General features: G+C 38.3%; 1 protein-coding gene across 5 annotated transcripts in view; it reads left to right on the top strand.

Moving 5' to 3' along the window:
• Nucleotides 1-7,712, top strand: part of BTAF1 (B-TFIID TATA-box binding protein associated factor 1) — a 106,153-nt gene extending 98,441 nt beyond the window's left edge. For 4 of the 5 annotated variants that reach the window (XM_031652186.1, XM_031652184.1, XM_031652187.1 and 1 more), the window contains 4 exons: nucleotides 1,514-1,725; nucleotides 3,333-3,492; nucleotides 3,864-4,034; nucleotides 5,506-7,042. In XM_031652186.1, the coding sequence (XP_031508046.1) occupies nucleotides 1,514-1,725; nucleotides 3,333-3,492; nucleotides 3,864-4,034; nucleotides 5,506-5,649 (687 nt within the window). In that variant the 3' untranslated portion in view covers nucleotides 5,650-7,042. Of the gene's footprint in view, nucleotides 1-1,513; nucleotides 1,726-3,332; nucleotides 3,493-3,863; nucleotides 4,035-5,505 lie in introns of all 5 variants that reach the window. The other variant, XM_031652183.1, reaches the window with a different exon arrangement.
• The last annotated feature ends 9,384 nt before the right edge of the window (nucleotides 7,713-17,096 follow it).

Here is a 17,096-nt window from a genome sequence, read left to right as displayed (position 1 = left end):
GTGTCCTTCTCTGTACAACACCCTAAGTGTTTTACATTGAATTTGGAGTTTGCCTGGATGGCGTTTTGGTTATCTTTCCTATCAGAGCTTTTGTTTTTTTGAGTAGCTTCTGTTAGTAGAAAGGAGAAAGCATCCTGCATGAAGATCTTAGATTGGCCCGGTGAAGTGGCTCATGCCTGTAATCCCAGCACTTTGGGAGGCCGAGGCAGATCACCTAAGGTCAGGAGTTCGAAACCAACGTGGCCAGCATAGCGAAACCCCATCTCTACTAAAATTACAAAAATTTGCTGGGCGTGATGGTGGGCATCTGTAATCCCAACTACTCTGGTGGCTGAAGCAGAATATCTTGAACCCAGGAGTTGGAGGTTGCAGTGAGCCAAGATCACGCCACTGCACTGTAGCCTGGGCAATACAGGGAGACTCCATCTCCAATAAAAAAAAAAATCTTAGATTTTGTTTTTGCAACCTCCGCCTTCGGGGTTCCAGCAATTCTCCTGTCTCAGCCTCCCAAGTAGCTGGGACTACAGGTGTATGCCACTACACCTGGCTGTTTTGTGTTTTTGGTAGAGACAGGATTTCGCCATGTTGGCCCGGTTGGTCTCGAACTCTTGAGCTCAAGTGATTTGCCTGCCTTGGCCTCCCAAAGTGCTGGGATTACAGGTGTATAAGCCACCACCGCTGGCCCAGCCAGCTCTTAGATTTTGAACAGAGTTCAGTAATACCTGAAATACTATGGTTGAAGAATAGTACTATTGGGTATACGGTTTGTCAAATTGATCTAAACATGATTCTCTTGGATTTTATTCAATCATTTATTTATTGTACTTGCTGTGTGCAAGACACCGAACCACTTTAGGAATAAGTATAAATGATCTATAGCAAAGTGTGGTTTCTGCCATTAAAGATCTTGGTCTACAGATAGAGTAATAAGCTCTCTTGAAAAGAATCCAAATCTAGCTAAATGCTTCTTTTCTATAATTTTTTCTGCCAAATGTTGCTACTCCGTTGTTTTCTTCATACATTATTGAATAACCCTTTATGAACCAGTTTGCCTGTGGCATCTTCTTTGTCATTACTTTCAATAAACATTTATTGAGGCTTCAGCCTCAAGGATTGAGGAAAAGGAAGGTAGGTTTGTTATTAGATAAACTTCTGGGCCGGGCGTGGTGGCTCATACCTATAATCCTTGCACTTTGGGAGGCCAAAGCAGGAGGGTCACTTGAGCTCAGGAGTTCAAGACTAGCCTGAGCAACATAGTGAGACCTTGAGTCTATTAAAAAAAAATTAAATGAAAACTTCTGAAGAGGTGATCAGGGAACTCTAAGCCTGAGCACCTCAAAAACTAGTTCAGTGTGCTGCAGGGTGACAGATTGCAGCCCAAAGTGCTAATCTGCTTTCCAGATTTCAGGTACATTTAACCTTTTCTTGCCACAGAGAGAAATGTCATAGTGAGATTGCTTATCTACTTTTATTGAACACTTATGTAGTTGTTTTTCTTCTTCTTCTTCTTAAGTTGCTGTTGGACTGCGGTTTGGGAAATGGCAGTACTTCCGAGAGTGGCACAGAGTCTGTTGTGGCCCAGCACAGGATACTGATCTTCTGTCAGCTGAAAAGCATGCTTGATATAGTAGAGCATGATCTCCTCAAACCTCACTTGCCCTCTGTCACTTACTTGAGATTAGATGGCAGCATACCTCCTGGTCAGAGGCATTCCATTGTTTCCCGGTATGTGGCTTCTAAGACTCTTATTCGTAAATAAATATATTATTACTTACATAGAAGTTTGTCCTGTGAAATATTTTCATTGGCTAAGTATCTGCAAATGTGTTTTTTCAATTGTTTAATCCACCCCAAATAAACCCTTTTATATATAGAACTACAGAAATATAATCGAATAGATTATTTGTTTAGTATATGAAAAGGTATGACTATAATAGGAAAGCACTCTGAAGAGCATGAAAGAAATTTAAGGCATCAACCAATAGTAGGGATGACTACTTCCCTCTTCCTTACCTTTTTGGGAGGATTAGGGTGAAAGGAACCAAACAAGTGACTTAGATAAAATCTCCATCCTAATTCCTGTTGGTGCACTCAAAACAAGTTGGAATCTGGCCCAACTAGGAAGCAGAACTGGTGAGTGCAGTGTTCACATGTGGTCTGCAGCCTCTACTTTAAAAAATCTCAGTGGTTGCTTTTTTAAAAATGCAGATTCCTAGGTTCTGCTTAGTCCCAAAGCTGCTGACTTCAAGAGCAGGCATTTTTAACAAGCATCCCAGCCGGGCGCGCTGACTCACGCCTGTAATCCCAGCACTTTGCGAGGCCGAGGTGGGTGGATTACTTGAGGTCAGGAGTTCAAGACCAGCCTGGCCAACATGGTGAAATCCCATCTCTACCAAAAATACAAAAATTAGCTGGGTGTGGTGGCGCATGCTTGTAATCCCAGCTACTCTGGAGGCTGAGGCAGGAGAATGTCTTGAACCCGGGATGCAGAGGTTGCAGTGAGCAGAGATCGGATTGGGCCACTGCACTTCATCTTGAGCAACAGAGCAAGACTCTGTCTCAAAAAACAAACATCCCTAAGAGATCATTAGGCACAATAAAGTTAGAGACCCCAGGAAAGGACTTTGGAGGCCGACAGGCTCAGGTTTGACTGCTGACTCTGCTATTTAAGCAGTGTTCTCTTGGGCCTGTTTATCATTCACAGAGCCTCGGTCTAAAATAGGGATATTGGTAATAATACCCTTATAGAGCTATGGTAACAATGAAAATAATGCATATAATGCATATAAAATACAAAGCCTATTGCTTGACTCGCAGTAAGGATAATAAATTGTAGCTTGATAGCTGCATCTTTAATGTTAGTTTTTTCTTTTTCCTAGAAGTTACTAGATATCCTTTGTCAGTGTCTTCTAGGATTAGTATAATAGTAGCAACCCTAACACTCTCACCTTCTCTCTTCCCTGAATGAAAGTCTAGCCTGTTCTCATACTTCTGTCTGTCCCCATACTTTAAAGGTTCATAGTTGGGTTTATCTTAATTATAATTAACATTTAATTATATTTTTGCAAGTTAGTCCTTAACTGATGTTACTAAATTCAGTGCAGTTTGCCTTATTTTGTATTTATGAAATTCCTGACTAGCTTTAGAATGCTCTCTTTTGCTAAAAACGTTATACATGTTGGGAGGATATTTTTCTCAGATGATCACATAAGTATCCCTATTGTGGATTTTTAAAGCAGCATTTTCATTTGTGCTCTTTAATTTTTATTTAACAGTTTCTGTTATAGGACTTAGGAATGGACTAATTTTGTTTTTGTTATCTATACCTTTAGGTTTAATAATGACCCATCTATAGACGTTCTGTTACTTACCACTCACGTTGGTGGCCTGGGACTTAATTTGACAGGCGCCGACACGGTAGTCTTTGTGGAGCATGACTGGAATCCTATGCGAGATCTACAAGCCATGGACCGGGCCCATCGCATTGGGCAGGTAAAAGTCAATTTTACCTCACAGATGTTAACCTGTGCATGAAAATATACTCCCCCCAAAAGATGGGAAACCTTGGTTTAGTTCTTGCTCTGGTGTTAACATACATGTGTTATGATCTTGGACAGATCACTTAACTTTTCTGTGGTATCACTTCCTCATGCATTAAATGAGTGCTAGCACTAAGAAAACCTGGATCACTGTTCATCCCTAATATTCTGTGATTGCTGTACACATTTTGAGCTCATGTGGCCAGACAAAAATCCAACCCTAATTAGATAGTAGAAAATAGTACAAGTCTAAAGACACTCTGACTTGTTGGAACCTCAAAGCTTAATATGTGTTACAGTTGTTTAACTGTTTTTCTTATCCAGAAACGTGTGGTTAACGTATACCGATTGATAACCAGAGGAACATTGGAAGAAAAAATAATGGGGTTGCAGAAATTCAAGATGAACATAGCGAATACCGTTATTAGCCAAGAGAATTCTAGTTTGCAGAGCATGGGGACTGATCAGCTTCTTGATCTGTTTACTCTTGATAAGGTAAAGAAACAACTTGTTGTATCTTTAATGAGTCACAGGCTTCCTGTGACTGCTAAGTTGAAAGTATTAAAGGAGCAGCAAAATGCATTCACTTTAGTATCCATGAGATCACCACTGGAGGGAATTTTTGGTGCCCAGATAAACTCTGCAGCATACTAGGGAATGTGTGAAGTTTTTATTTTTTTATTTTTTTTCATTGATGTCTTCAATGTCTTGCCTCAGGTTTCTTTCCTTAGTCCTTTTCTGCTAAAGCACAGCTTATCACTGGAGTCAGTAAGACTAATGGATGAGAGTTCTTGGCCCTGCCTCCTGTTAACCTTAGGCAGATTATCTCTCTGAGCTTCTATACCTATTTTACTACATGGTTGTGAGGTAAGATAATATATGTAAGCAGTCAGAAAGGATATCTAGTGGAGATTCTCAATAAATAATAGCCATTATTATTGCAGATGATGGAACTAATACATCAGATAACAATCTATAATCAAAAGGATGCACAACTTGGAAATATTAGTGAGTCTAATATTGTAAAACCAATATAGTTGGATTTAAAGTCCTACATAGGTTCAGAAAATCCACTGCATACTTAGTATAAAATTATGGTGTGAAATAGCCTTATATGATGAAATTAAAACTAGCTGTAATAACAGAAGTGTAAGAGAAAATCGTTCTGCCATATTATGTATATGTTAAACCACATTTGAAATATGTCTAGTTTGGGGTGCTACATTTTAAATGGTAACAAATTAGGTCCCCGGTGGCCAGAATGGAGGCAGGTTCTTCAATCATGTCATATTGAAAGTCAAGATAAAGTTGAAAGAATGAGACATGTCTAACATAGAAAAAAGAAGGCTCAACATAGCTGTCTTCAAATAGCTTTTATTCTGTTTGAAGGAATATTCTTATGGGTGACTTTCAGTGAGTAGAACTGGGCTCAGAGGGATGTTTTAGGGAAATGGCCTATTGCCATAAAAGGCACTATTTAGACAATTGGCAGAATTTGAAAACAGACTATATATTAGAACATTTTAATATCAGTGTTAGGTTTCCTTAATCTGATCTTTATATGGTTATGTAAGAGAATATTCTTGTTCTTAGGAATATATGCCAGTTCCTCTCAAAGGATAAAAGGACATGATGTCTACAACTTTCTCTCAAATTGTTAAGGGAAAAACCTGATATCTAACTATATTTCTGACATCCATATATACATACACATATATAAATGGGGAGAGAGATTGATAAAGCAAATAAGTTCTTTGATATGTTCTTATAATTCTTCCATAATTTTGAAGTTCTTTCCAAATAAGAAACTGACAAATAAATATGTTTGGAGATCATGAATTTCCCCATCACTTAAAGTACTCAATTCTGTTGAATAATTGTAGTATTAGAAACAAGTGTGATTTTAAAGAAAAATACAATTTGTGAAGTTAACCTCTCTTTATTTTTTTTGCCAATTTTTCTTAAGGATGGCAAAGCAGAAAAAGCTGACACCTCTACTTCTGGGAAAGCAAGTATGAAATCAATTCTTGAAAACCTGAGTGATCTTTGGGATCAAGAGCAGTATGATTCAGAGTACAGCCTGGAAAATTTTATGCATTCTCTCAAGTAACTATCAAATATTGTAAATGCAATTGCTGCTAGTTCAGTTACATTTCTGCTGATATTCAGCAAATTTCTAAGTTTATGGTGAACTTTTAACTCAATGTGTAAATAGATCTGGAGAATATTCAGCATAATGCTGGCTCTTGTTTCACTGGGGGAAACAAGTTATTCTCAAATATTTGCACTGTATTAAATTTAAATGTTAATGTGAAATGGTTTAAATTTTACATGCTGAAAAGCTGCAGAGCAGAGGAACCAAACCAGGTTTATTTGTGCTACCAGGAGGTGTTCGTACTGGGAACAGGCCTCCTATCTTTAGTCACTTTGGACAGGATGATATCCATGAGTACTTTAGTGTTTGTGTATGTTTTTTCTTTTAAATAGAACTTGTTTTTATAATTGATTTAAAATAGGGCTTTTTTTCTATAAAAGCCTTAATGAGCCATAATTTTAAGAATATAAGAATAATGACTATGATATTGGTCAGTCTTAGAACATAAAAATGTCAGACAATGAATTTAATTGGGCCCTTGGTGGAAACATTTATATATTTAATGCAGATGCATAGTGTTTTTCAAATCTTTAACATCATTTTTTCAACTTTTAAGATATAATATCAACTATCCTAAATACAGGTAATGGTATATTTAAGGCTACCATAACATCCTATTTAGAGGGTGGTTTTTTTTAATTTATCTAATGGCTACAGTATAGCCAGATTCAAATAACATTATGTACTCAATAGGTTTCAATCATATAAATAATATATTTTTTGTAACTATGAACATATACAGTTTTCCAGAAGTAGATTTTACACTGTTTAGAATTCCAACACCTATGGTGGAAAGACTGTTTATTGTAGTAATGCATGGCTGAAGCATAAAAGGGAGAGATAATTTCTTTATATACACAAACATACATGAATATGCATATCTATATGCATAGATGTACCTATCCTGCACCTACAAAGGTGCCTGACATTGGCACTAAAATCATGTAGTTATACTGGGCAGCAATAATAATTGGGCATGAGGCTGATTACTCAATGGTGAGGGTAGGTATATGTAGATAGATGTGCATGTATGTGTTTGTATATATAATTTTATAAGTTTCACACATAAATTAATACATGCCTGTGTGCATACATATGTATGGGATATATTTGTATATATATGTACAGATAATAAACATCCCCAAGGTTTGTGGCTGGCCATACACATAGGCATCAGTTTAACAACCATCAGACCTCAGCTGTACAATAACAGGTGTTTTGTTCAATTAAAATTATACTGTTCTGCAGCATTTAGACATTTGTCACATTTCATTAGCTTTGACAACCATACTGTAACATTAAACCTAGCATTCCACAAGAGAATAAATATAAGATTGAAACTGTAAAATATATGCAACTGTGTGTTATTTGTAGGAAATGGTCACTAGAAAGAACAAAAGATTATTCAGGTGTACAAGTTTTTTTTCATTGTTTAGGATTTTAACTCAAAACTTTATGTAGAAGAACATTTCAGTATATTTGAGTTGAATATTTTTTTATTAACTATTTATTTGCTAGTTCCATAAACCAGCTCTTTAACATAGCTCATAGTAATTGATATTTTCTAAGAATAAGTACAGAGCAATATATATTATTAAAGGGCTATGAAGGGGCAAAAGAAATCACACCACAAAAATTAGTACTTTTTCCCAACTTGAAATATCAGAGCTAGAAGTCAGATATTTAAGCTGTTAAACTTTCTAAGAGTTTAATCAAAAAGTGTGTATTTCTAGAAGGATGACTAGGAAAATGATGTGTGGTTGCTTCTGAATGGGAAACAGGAGTCAGGGTTGACAGGAAAACTTAGAATGGCTGTAACATTTTTAAAATAATCTTTTGAGTTGTGAAATAGTAAATCACACATTCCAACTTTTCCATAGAAAGGAAAACACGTAAACAGGTAAGAACTAAGTATTCTCAATTAAATGACCCAGTCATTGTAGTACATCTTAAGAATAATGAAGAGATGTGGAGAACTGAACTGAGTAATGAATGATATTAAAGAACTGTCAATTTTATGGATGTGATGATTTGGTAGTTGTTTTTTTCAATGTATGGGTGTGGGAAATAAAGCCTGATTGATAGAATGTTAACTATTTTAAACTGGGAATTGGGTTCATAGATATCCATTGTACTATTTCCCTTGGTTTTTGTGTGTTTATGATAGGAAATAGCAAACTTAAAAATATAGATTCAGAGATTATTAGGCTTATTATTTGGGTTTCTTGTAGGAAAATCTTAACATTTGGGGGCCGGGGTATAATTTTTGTTTCATATATACACTCATATATATGCTTATTGTATATGCTTATTTATTCTAGAAACATTTCTCCAAAAAAATATTCTAGTGAAAGGGTAAAAGTCTTTGATGTTGGGACTGATTGAACTGGTATAGCATTATTCCTTCTGGATGATTTATATGAACTTATTCAAAAGTAAATATTCCTCTGAAGCTATTTGAGAATGTGATCACTTAGAGACAAAAGTGGAACTCGAACATAATAGAAATTATAGAAAAGTAACAAGCACTCCATCACACATATGTTCTAAATATTTAATCCTAATAGGATCTTCTACCTCCTGCAGACCTCCCATGCTGGCGCTAGTGGAGTCTAAAGTGAAATTGGGCTGGGCACGGTGGCTTATGCCTATGGGAGGCCAAGGCAGGAGGATCACTTGAGCCCAGGAGTTCAAGACCAACCTGGGCAACATAGCGAGATCCTGTCTCTACAAAAAATTAAAAAAATAGCCAGGCACAGTGGCATGCTTTTCTAGTCCCAGCTACTCAGGAAGCTAGCCGAGTTTGAGGTCACAGTGAGCTACAACTTCACCACTGTGCTCTAGCTGGGTGACAGGGCAAGACCCTGTCTCAAAAATAATAATGTGAAATTGATAGCAGGTACACCTGTTGTCAGATGCCAGAGGACTTAAGATGAATCAATAAAACAAAAACTTGAGTTATATCAATTAATAGAAAATGTTTCCTATTTATACACAGCATTTTCTTTCTTTTCTTTCTTTTTTTTTTTTTTTTTTTGTGATGGCGTTTCTTGTCGCCCAGGCTGGAGTGCAGTGGTGCCATCTTGGCTCACTGCAACTTCTGCCTCCAGGGTTGAAGCCATTCTCCTGCCCCAGCCCTCCCGAGTAGCTGGGACTACAGGTCCCCGCCACCACGCCCAACTGATTTTTGTATTTTTAGTAGAGACGGGGTTTCGCCATGTTGGCCAGGCTGGTCTTGAACTCCTGACCTCAGGTGATCCACCCGCCTTGGCCTCCCAAAGTGTTGGGATTACAGGCATGAGCCACCATGCCCGGCCTATACACAGCACTTTCAACCACCATCTGTAAGGAGATACAAAGTGCCTCCTGCTTCAAGAGAGGGTTCCTATGAGTCTATAATAAATTCACTAAAACCAGTGAAGTTCTGTTAAATATAGGGGCTGAGATCCTAATTTCCATGTAGAGACAAGAGAATTAGTCCCCTCCATAAATCTGCAAAGAGATCACGTATTCAAGTAGGAATAGATCCGGGAGCACACACACACAGTTATCTATATGAAATCAGAATCCCCGGCCTTTACGACGGGTTTAAGTGTAATGTCTGGGTTTATGCTAAGTGTTTTATACTGTAAGAACCACAAGTCAAGAAAATAAAATCAATCCTGGCACCCCAGCAGAAACAAATACAAAAACTGCCCTTTAGGGAGAGTTTCTAATAGGGTCCTATAGGATTATCATAGAAGGAAATATTAAGCCTACATACATACCATCTACAGGAGGAAAAGTCAGCAGATACAAGTAGAATTAATTCTTTAAGAAGTGCAAATAAATCATAAAACAGGAAAATACTATGAAAGATTAGACATTTGAAAACCAATAAATGAGAAATAGTTCTGAATGCATTTTACACACAGTTGAAGAGAGAATTTGTGAACTGGAATGTTGAACAAGAGAATCTTGTTAGGAGGTCCAGAAGGAAAGGGAGATCATGGGAACAGAGACAAGTCACTCTTAGGACTATTTTTTATATGCCCCTGCATCTAATCCATCAGCAGTTTCTACCATCTCTAACTACAAAATATATTTCAAATGTCTTCACCTGTCTTCATCTCCACTGCTACCACCGTAGTTCTGTGATACCCTAACGTGTTAACCTGATTGACTCTCTCTTAGCCTGACGATTCCATTTGGCTCCTTCATTTGCTAAACACATTAAGGGCTCCTTACCCACCCGCTTCCTCAAGGACTTAACTTGTGCAAGCTGACTCCCAGCACATCAAAGAGTGCAGTTAACTGATAAGTTAACAGTAGTGGCAAGCTATGTCCACAGTTCCCAGGAATTCGCTCTGGTGATAGTACTCTAAAGCTCCCGTGTTTGTGTCTGGCAGATAACACCCAGAGCCCCCACACCTATCACCTTGTGATGAATTTAAAGCCCCTGCACTTGGAACTGTTTGTTTTCCTGTAACCATTTGTCTTTTTAACTTTTTTACCTGTTTTACTTCTGTAAGATTGCTACATCTAGGGTCTCCCTCCCCTCTCTAAGCCAGAGTATGAAGGAAAATCTAGCACCTTCTTCAAGGCTGAGAGAATTTTGAGCGCTAGCCATCTCTGGGTCATTGGCTAATAAAGGACTCCTGAATTGGTCTCAAAGTGTGGCGTTTCTCTGTAACTTGCTTGGTTACAACAGTTCCCACCACCACCTTGCCTCTCCTAGACTACTGTTGTCTTACTGGTCTTCCTACTTGCCGAATCCTCCAGTGTCGTCTTGTCATCCTCAGACCAAAACAGAATTCCTTACTATAAGCCCTACAAGTTGTGGCCCTTGCCCATCCCTCTGACTTTGTCTCCTGTCATATCCAACTATGTTTACCTCCAATCAAGTCAGTATGCCCTGCTTGCTATGCCTCAACATAAAACTACATGTGTTTCCATCTTAGTTTTGATTCTCTTACAGCTGGGTAAATGGTATGTATCATGGGGGAGATGGGGAAGACTGAAAAGGGAGTAAATTGCGGGTGGGTGGAGGTGGAAAGTAGGAAGTCAAGAATTCTGTTTTTTTCATGTTAAATTTGAGGTGCCTGTTAGATGTATCAAAGTAAGGATACAGAGTAGGCAGGCAGATACAGGAGTCTGGAACTCAAAGGAAAGGTCAAGACTGGAGAGAAATTTAGAAGACAGTATTTTAAGGTATGGGTCTGCATGAGAGCTCCTGGGGTGTACTTATATAATGGAATCCTATAGAGCAGTAAGAAGTCAATGAGTAATAAAACATTGTTGAATCTCCAAACAGCAGTGAGTTTTTAAAAAGTATACTTTGAGTCCATTTAGATGAAGATCAAAAACAAAATATTGTTTATGGCTATACAAAAACACAGTCACACATTTGGTTATTTCACATTTTAAGAATAAAAATTGTCAGTCATATTAACATTTACTGATTGTTTCCTGCTATGTACTAAACACACTGAGAGAAACTCAAAGACCAGTGAGGAAGGAGGATACCGCAGCCAACAGTTGGCATTGTTACATTAGTTTTAGAAAAGTAGCCTTCAGGCAAAAAGTATTACTTGGAGTAAAGAGGGTATCTCCTAAAGATATTCAGGCCCAGACGTAGTGGCTCACACCTGTAATCCCAGCACTTTGGGAGGCCGAGGCCGGCAGAACGCCTGAGGTCAGGAGTTTGAGAACGGCCTGGCCAACATTACAAAACCCCGTCTCTACTAAAAATACAAAAAAAAATTAGCTGGGCATGGTGCTGCAAATCTGTAGTCCCCAGACACTTGAGAGGCTGAGACAGGAGAATCGCTTGAACCTGGAAGGCGGAGGCTGCAGTAAGCCAAGATCGCGCCACTGCACTCCAGCCCGGGTGACAGAGTGAGACTCAGTCTCAGAAACAACAATAACAAAAAACATACATCAAAAAAAAAAAAAAAGATACGGTTAACCAGGAGAATAAAGCAATTCTAAGTTGATACGCACTTCAAAAACATGAAGCAAACATGGACAAAACCACAAAAAGAAATGGACAAGTCCAAGGTTATAGTGGGATTTTAACACACCTCTCTCAATGAAACAAGAAGAAAGCATGCAATAAGATAGAGACAATTTTAGTTCAGTGAACACGTGTGATTTGACTCATATGTATACTCACATATATAGGTGTGTGTATGTGTGTGTGTGTGTGTGTATAGAGACAGAAAGAGATACTTTGTTTTTGAGATGGAGTTTCGCTCTTGTTGCCCAGGCTGGAGTGCAGTGGTGCAATCTTGGCTCACTACTACCTCCACCTCCTGGGTTTAAGTGATTCTCCTGTCTCAGCCTCCCAAGTAGCTGGGATTACAAGAATGCACCACCATGCCTGGCTAATTTTTTGTATTTAGTAGAGATGGGGTTTCACCGTATTGGTCAGTCTGGTCTTGAACTCCTGACCTCAGGTGATCCACTCGCCTCAGCCTCCCAAAGTGCTGGGATTATAGGTGTGAGCCATTGCGCCCAGTTGAAAGAAACTTAACAACTTCAGAATACAATCTACATTCCTTGGAAGCTCATGTGGAACAAGGACCCAAAGTGACCATTATGCTGAGCCATAACTTCTGGCAGATTTCAAGAAATTGAAATCATACATACTGTCCTCTTTCTCTGCTCCTATTCGACAATATACCTTAGATCCTAGCCAGTGTGGTAACACAGTAAAAATAGGAAGACAATACAGATGAGAAAGAAAGCAAGCTTGCTTTATTCACAAACAACATGAGTGGGTGGAAAATCCCAAGAATCTACCAAAAAAAAGCTACTAGAATTAAGTGATTTAGCAAGCAACAAAATCCAGGAAATAGATGAAAGTTTTACAAAATATGTAAAAGGTCTGCTGAAAACTATACAACAGATAAATCAAAAAGACCTTCAAAAATAGATGTACCATGTTCATGGAACACTTAGAAGTGGTTAAGGTAATTTTATTTTTTTTACTTCAATTAAAAAAGAGATTGAAAAAACTGCTAACAAAAAGCTGGGATAGCTCAAAGAATTCCTAACAAAATTATTAAAGAGGGGCATTGTATAATAAAGGGACCAATTCTCCATGAAAATAACAATTTTTAATGTGTACACACATTTTAATGTGTAACAGCAGAGCATCCAAATATGTGAGGTAAAAACGGATAGAACTGCAAGGAGAAATAAATCTGCTATAATAGTTAGAGGCTTCACACATTTCTCTCAATAAATGACAGATCTAACAGGCAGAAAATCCTAAGGATTTTCTGAACAATAGTCAACAGAAGAGTAAACATACTTCTCAAGCTGACATGGAGCATTGACCAAAGTAGACCATATTCTGGGCCATCACACCTCAACAAACTTAAGTACGCTCTTAGACACAATGGGATTAAACTACAAATCAATTAACAGAAAGATAGCCAGATAATCTCCAAATATTTGGGGGTTTAACACATGGGTCAAAGAAAAAATCTCAAGAGAAATTAAAAATATTTTGAAGACAGTGAAAATACAACTTGATAGGATGTGGTAAAAGCACTTGAGGGAAATTTATAGCATTGAATGCAGTTAGTAATGAAGAAAGATCTAAAATCTAAGCTTTCACTTTAGGAAATTAGAGAAAGAAGAGTAATATAAAACTAATGCAAACAGGAGAAAAATAAAAATTAGAGCACAAAAAATCATTGAAAATAGGAAAAAGAAAAATCAATAAACAATAAATCTCTGACCAGGCTAACAAAGAAAAAAGAGAGAAGACATTGCTCATATCAGAGAGGCCATCCCTATTGAGAACACAGTCATTAAAAAGATAATAAAGGGGCCGGGCGCGGTGGCTCAAGCCTGTAATCCCAGCACTTTGGGAGGCCGAGACGGGCGGATCACGAGGTCAGGAGATCGAGACCATCCTGGCTAACCCGGTGAAACCCCGTCTCTACTAAAAAATACAAAAAAAAAAAAAAAAAAAACTAGCCAGGCGAGGTGGCGGGCGCCTGTAGTCCCAGCTACTCGGGAGGCCGAGGCAGGAGAATGGCATAAACCCGGGAGGCGGAGCTTGCAGTGAGCTGAGATCCGCCACTGCACTCCAGCCTGGGCAACAGAGCGAGACGCTGTCTCAAAAAAAAAAAAAAAAGATAATAAAGGAATATGATTAACAACTCTCTGTCCACAAACTTCATAACAGATGAAACGGATCAGTTCCTTGAAAGGCACAATCTACTAAAATCCACACAAGGAGAAATAGATAATCTGAATAGGCCCATATCTACTAAAGAAATTGAATCAATAGTTTTCTGAAACAGAAAACTCCAGACTGAGATGTTTTTACTTATGAATTCTACCAAGTATCTAAAGAAGAAATGATATCAATTCTCTATAGTGTCTTCCAGAAGGTAGACGCCAAAGGAATTCTTCCCCTGCTCATTGTATGAGGACAGCAATACAGAAGCATCTCCCTCACCACCAATCCACGGTTGCTGTTTCCTTCCTTTTTTTTTTTTTTTCTGAGACAGAGTCTCACTCTGTCGCCCAGGCTGGAGTGCAGTGGCACAATCTTGGCTCACTGCAACCTCCACATCCCGGGTTCAAGTGTTTCTCCTGCCTCAGCTCCCCAAGTACCTGGGATTACAGGTGTGCACCCACCATGCCTGGCTAATTTTTGTATTTTGTAATTTTGTATTTTTAATTTTTGAAGTGACAGGGTTTCACCATGTCGGCCAGGCTGGTCTTGAACTCCTGACCTCAGGTGACCCACCTGCCTTGGTCTCCCAAAGTACTGGGTTTACAGGCATGAGCCACCATTCCTGGCCTCCTCTTGTTCAGTTACCTGTGGTAAATTGTGGTGTGAAAGTATTAAATAGAAAGTTGCAGAAATAAACAATTTGTACGTTTAAGCATCGTGCTGGGTAACGTCATGAAATCTTTTGCCATTCTGCTCCGTTTCACCTGGGTGTGAATAATCTTGTCTAGCATGTTCATACCCTGTATACATTACCACCCATGGTCACTGATACTGTCTGCTCCTGACATCCAACCATCAACATCATTACAGCTTGATGATCCAGGATCACCTGAAGCAAATGATCCCCTTGAGGTATTAATATCATCACGTCAAAGTGGCCTAAGGCTACCTCACAATGCCCGCACCATTCACCTCACTTCCCCTCATTGAATTTTATCATTGCATCATCACAAGAAGGGTGGGTATGGCAAAAAAGATTGAGAGAGAGACCACATTTGCATAACAATTATTCTATTTTATCAGTGGTTGTTGTTAAGCTCTTACTGTGCCTAATTAAACTTTAAACTTTATCATAGGCCTGTATATATAGGAGAAAACAGTATATACAGGCTTCAGTAATATGTGGTTTCAGGCATCCACTGGGGGTTTTGAAACATGTTCACCACCGATAAGGTGGGGGCTATTGTGGACTACTGTACTCTAATATAAAACCAGATAAAGACATTACAAGAAAGATAAACTATGCACCAATATCTCTCATGAACATAAATGCAAAAATCCTTGCTGTAGAACTTCTAGAAAATAACATACAAGAAAATCTAGATGACCTAGGATTTAGTGATGACTTTTTAGATACAACACCAAAGATACCGTCTGTGAAAGAAAGTAACTATTAAGTGAAAGATGCTAGGCCAGGCACCATGGCTCACGTCTGTAATCCGAGCACTTTGGGAGGCCAAGGCAGTCAGATCACTTGAGGTCAGGAGTTCAAGACCAACCTGGCCAACGTGGCAAAACCCCATCTCTACAAAGTAAAAAATAAAAAATCAGCCAAGCATGGAGGCACATGCCTATAGTCCCAGCTACTCGGGAGGCAGAGGTTGCTGTGAGCCATGATCGTGCCACTGCACTCCAGCCTGGGCGACAGAGCAAGACTCCACCTCAAAAAAAAAAAAAAGAAAGATGCTGTCAATAGAATGAGAAGACAAGCCACAAACAGAAAACTATCTGTAAAACACATAAAGGACTTGTATCCAAATTTTGAAAAAAGAAAAAAAAAAAAAAAAAAAAAAAAACCTCTTAAAACTAAACTAAAGAAAACTATTAACCCAATTAAAAAATTGGCAATAGGTCTGAACAGACACCTCACCCAATAAGATACACAGATGGCAAATAAGCATGTGAAAAGATGCTGTATGTCATATATCATTAAAGAATTGCAAATTAAAACCACCAGGTACCACTAAACACCTCTCAGAACAGTGAAAATGCAAAACAATACCAAATGCTGAAAAGGATACAGAGCGACCGGAACCCATTGCTGGTGGAAATGCAAAATGGTACAACCACTTCAGAAGAGTTTGGCAGTTTCTTACAAAGCAATACAAGGTCTTACTGTACAGTCAAGCACTCATACTCATATTTACCCAAATGAATTGAAAACTTATGTCCACACAAAATCCTGCACATGGATATTTATTTTGTCAGAACAGAAGAAACACACAAAATCCTGCACATGGATATTTGTCAGAGCAGAAGAACTTGAGCACATGGCTATTTATAGCAGCTTTATTCATAATTGCACCCAACAGGAAGCAACCAAGATGTCCTTCAGTAGGTAAATGGATTTTTTAAAAAGGTACATTCATATAATGAAATATTATACAGTGATTAAAAAGAAATGAGTAATGAATCCAGGAAAACACATGGAGGAACCCAACATGCATCTGCTGCATGAAAGAAGCCAGTTTGAAAAGGCTACATATTGTGTGATTCCAACTACATGACATTTTGGAAAAGGCTGAAACTATAGTGACAGTCAAAAGTCCAGGGGTCCAGAAGAGAGAGAAGGGATGAAGGGCTAGAACACATGGGGTTTTCAGGGCAGTTAAATTCTTCTGTGTGACACTGTATAATGGTGGTTAAATTATGCATTTGTCAAAACACAACAATGTACAGCACAAAGAGTGAACCCTAATGTAAACTGTGGATGTTAATAATAACGTATCCATATGAAGCAATTGCTGATTCTTAAAAATGTACCACATTTTAGCTGTTACTTTTCCAAGCACAGCTACATTAAAAAAAAAAAAAAAAAAAAAAAAAAAAAAAAAAAAAAAAAAAAAAAGACCACACTAATGGAAGAAGATGTTAATAATAGGAGAAACTGGGGGAAGGATGTTGAGAGGCTCTGGGGGAACTCTGTACTATCTGATAATTTTCTGTACCATTTGAGCAATTTTAAATTGCTCTGTAAAGCAACTTAAGAATAGCCTTTAGTAAAGCACTCCTCAGCAAATGTAAAAGAGCAGAAATTTTAACAAACTGTCTCTCAGACCGCAGTGCAATCAAACTAAAACTCAGGATTAAGAAACTCACTCAAAACCACTCAACCACATGGAAACTGAACAACCTGCTCCCGAATGACTAACGAAATGAAGGC

This window comes from Papio anubis, chromosome 11, assembly GCF_008728515.1.
Source record: "Papio anubis isolate 15944 chromosome 11, Panubis1.0, whole genome shotgun sequence".
Taxonomy (NCBI): Eukaryota; Metazoa; Chordata; class Mammalia; order Primates; family Cercopithecidae; genus Papio; species Papio anubis.
Note: the sequence above shows the minus strand (reverse complement) of the source record. Positions and strands in the feature narration are given on the sequence as shown.